At 41.7% G+C, this 3,169-nt stretch overlaps 1 protein-coding gene across 1 annotated transcript in view; it reads left to right on the top strand.

Moving 5' to 3' along the window:
• LOC101855867 (scavenger receptor class F member 1) overlaps window positions 1-1,991 on the top strand; it is a gene marked incomplete at its 3' end in the record, with an annotated part of 29,749 nt that extends 27,758 nt beyond the window's left edge. Inside the window, 1 exon segment of the mRNA XM_013081860.2 lies at window positions 1,857-1,991. Within this exon segment, the coding sequence (XP_012937314.1) occupies window positions 1,857-1,991 (135 nt within the window).
• Window positions 1,992-3,169: the final 1,178 nt, after the last annotated feature.

Raw genomic sequence — 3,169 nt, forward strand, 5'->3', positions numbered from 1 at the left:
TTCTCTCTCTCTCTCTCTCTCTCTCTCTCTCTCTCTCTCTCCCGTTCTCTCTCTCTCTCCCTCTTTCTCGATCTCCCTTCTTCCGTCTGATTCTCTGCTCTTTGGTGTATTGTGTGAGTGTCTGATTGTGTTTTTATGTGCGTGCGTATGTCGATTGAGTTTATATGTGTGTGTATGTGTGAGCGAGAAGGTGGAATCTGGAGTAATATGTCCCCTGGTCTGTGTGTGTGACTGTGTACGTGGATGTGAGGGCATATGTGTATTATGAGCACGTACGTGTATCCTCCTCTTGCTTTTGTCCGCGTAGCCAGGGGTGCTTGGGAAGGGGGTTGGGGTGGGGTTTGCTTGGGTTATATTACAGTTAATACGGGTAATCACTGTTCTCTAAGTCTTTCTGTTTCATTTAGTTTACTCATAAACCCAATGGTCTGCCCAGAGAAAGCCAGCGTGTGCGTCTTCAATGCATGATCACTTGAAACAGCATTGTAACCGGCGTTTGTTGTGTAGTGTTTAGCGGCTTCACTGTCACACACAGGAGACCCGAGTTCGATTCCCGAGTGGGGAGAACATTTCTTTGGGGTATCTCGGGATTTCTGCTGAGATGTATCCCTCTCTGCCAGGGTTGGCGCTGACAGACAGGGTCGGAAGCTCGCGTCTTAAATTATTTAAATTGTAGTTAAATATACACATTATTGATTTATTATGAACCAGTTACTTCTTTACCCAAACAGAAAGGCATGCTTTCACATTGAATAAACAAAGAGCATTTTATGATCGTCCATATAATATTATAGTTTTATGAGATTTACTTTCAGCTCTCAAAAATTAGTTACTGAGTGTGTGAGAATTAGAAAAAGGGACAAGTTATATTGTATCAAGTTTTCAGCAACTGGTAAGGCTTACATGTTATGGATGCCCAACCAAAAGGCGTCTGGAACTCCAACTGTCTTTACTAGGGTGTTTACGATCAATGCAAACCGTATATTTTCGTCCGCAAAGCAAGGCCACGATGAGGTCTTGACACCGTATCCCCCCTCCCTCCCCTTGCAAATATCGATATAATTTAGATTATTTAGTATGCAGGCTTCGACCCCGCCTGTCAAGGCCAACCGGACCGAGAGAGATACAACGTCCTTGCAGAAAGATCGAAACACTCGATACAAAGTCTTTACACACGGGAATCGAACTCGGGTCTTCTGTGTGCGACGGGAAGCACCTGACTGCAATACCACAATGACTGTATCAGGGCCCATAGCCTCATAAACCTGTCCATATTTTAATAACATCCAATTAAAGATGGTGAGGCATAAAACTTCACAAATCGCTGCTGGGATACACACACGCACCCAAATAATGCACAAACAAGAAAAAACGTGTACAATTGCCAGCATTGTCGTTTGTGCTGGATCGATGGGATAACAATACAGCTGGTTCGCATCAATAGAAGCCCAGGTTGGTTTTAGAAATTGTGATTCCTTTGAGGATAATGCCAGACTCACACAAGAGCGGAACCGTATCAGCTTTTATTACAGCGGTTCTCCCAGTATTCTCATTACAAAAAAAATTGTATTAAAACTGGAAAGCACAATTCCATAATAATATTCATAATAATAATAATAATGATAGTAATAATAACAATAGTAATAATAATAATAGTAATAATAACAGTTCGTTCAACGTGAACTGACGATAACGGTTAACATTTATCCGAAGAGGAAGAATAAAAACAAACATATATATATTATAACAAAATAAAAACAAACATATATATATTATAACAAAATAAAAACAGTAATAATGAAAATAACAGCAGTAATAACAATAACTATAATAATCCTTTTTTTTCTCGTCCCCAGGTTGTGGGCCAGGATATCACGGCTACAACTGTACAGAACGTTGTTCAACAAGCTGCTACAACAGTTCGTGCAATGCTAATACTGGAGTCTGTGACTCGTGTATAGCTGGGTACCAAGCAGACTATTGCGACCAAGGTAGGCAGTCTGCGCCGGGCATGCGCACTACGTCTTGTGCTGGGCACCGACTTAGATTTTCTTTGACTGGATATCCAGAAAAGAACTGGATATAACTGGGTCAACCCGGATTTCAGGCTTCCTCGTGTGCGCAGCTAGATACATTGACATGTAGAAAGCAGATCTAGAGCTGGGCAGAAACTCAAATCTAAGGTAAATCCGGATCTCGTAGAAAGGAGGCCGAAAAGTATGTCGAAGCATTTTGGGTCTTCAACTTAGTTATTCAAAATCTGGATGTATCCATATTTACATTTGGGTTTCTGCTCAGCCCCATTGAGCTCATACACGCTCGGGGATTGTACTCACAACTTCGAACTGGTTCATAGTAAAACATTAATTGTATCTCTTATCTTGTATATTTAATTGTTATATTTTTATTGTGCATGTCCAGCTTTTTGCCTGCTGTTTCAATATGCTCCGCTCACTGATAAAAGCAATTAGGAAAATACCAAATAATGTTGTTTTTTAAAAGATTTTTTTGGTTTTTGGTAAGTACTTTACGGCGCTCGCAACTGCATAAGATCATATGAGCGCACATAACACATTAAACATTTTCAGATAGTAAGATAGGAAATTTTGAATTTTGCCCGGGTGGTGGCCAAAATCTACTGTATCGAATTTTGGACCGGTACCAATGGGTCTTTAACGTGCGCAACTTGCACACAGAACCTCCGAAATTTTTCGCCCTTGTCCGAGAAGGCTAGGTGTAGATATTCCCCGCCATAAGATCAGGGGTGTGGCTGAAAGACAACAATAAGAAGGAGCCAAGGAGTAGCAGTAGCAAGGCTGCAGACAGAGTCTGGAGCCCAGAGGAGGGGACAAAGGAGGTGAAGGGGTGGGGGCAGAAAGTGGAGACGAAAGCAGACGATAGAACTAAGTTAGAGAGCAGGAAAGGATGCGAACCGGGGACCTATTGAATGAGAGGCGAACACCTTAACCTCAAGGTCATGAGAGCCACCAAATGTAGTTTCTGGGACATTTGAACAGACTTAGGGGCCTAGACCATCTAGCTATCACTGGTGAAACTGAAGGCAAATGAGACACGGGGAGACCCAGCACCACTGACTTTCTTGGAAATCCGAAAACAGATGGGAGACGGGGAAAAGATCAGTAGTAATAATAATAATAATAATAATAAT

The sequence above is a fragment of the Aplysia californica genome, unplaced genomic scaffold (genome assembly GCF_000002075.1).
Source record: "Aplysia californica isolate F4 #8 unplaced genomic scaffold, AplCal3.0 scaffold00149, whole genome shotgun sequence".
NCBI lineage: Eukaryota > Metazoa > Mollusca > Gastropoda > Aplysiida > Aplysiidae > Aplysia > Aplysia californica.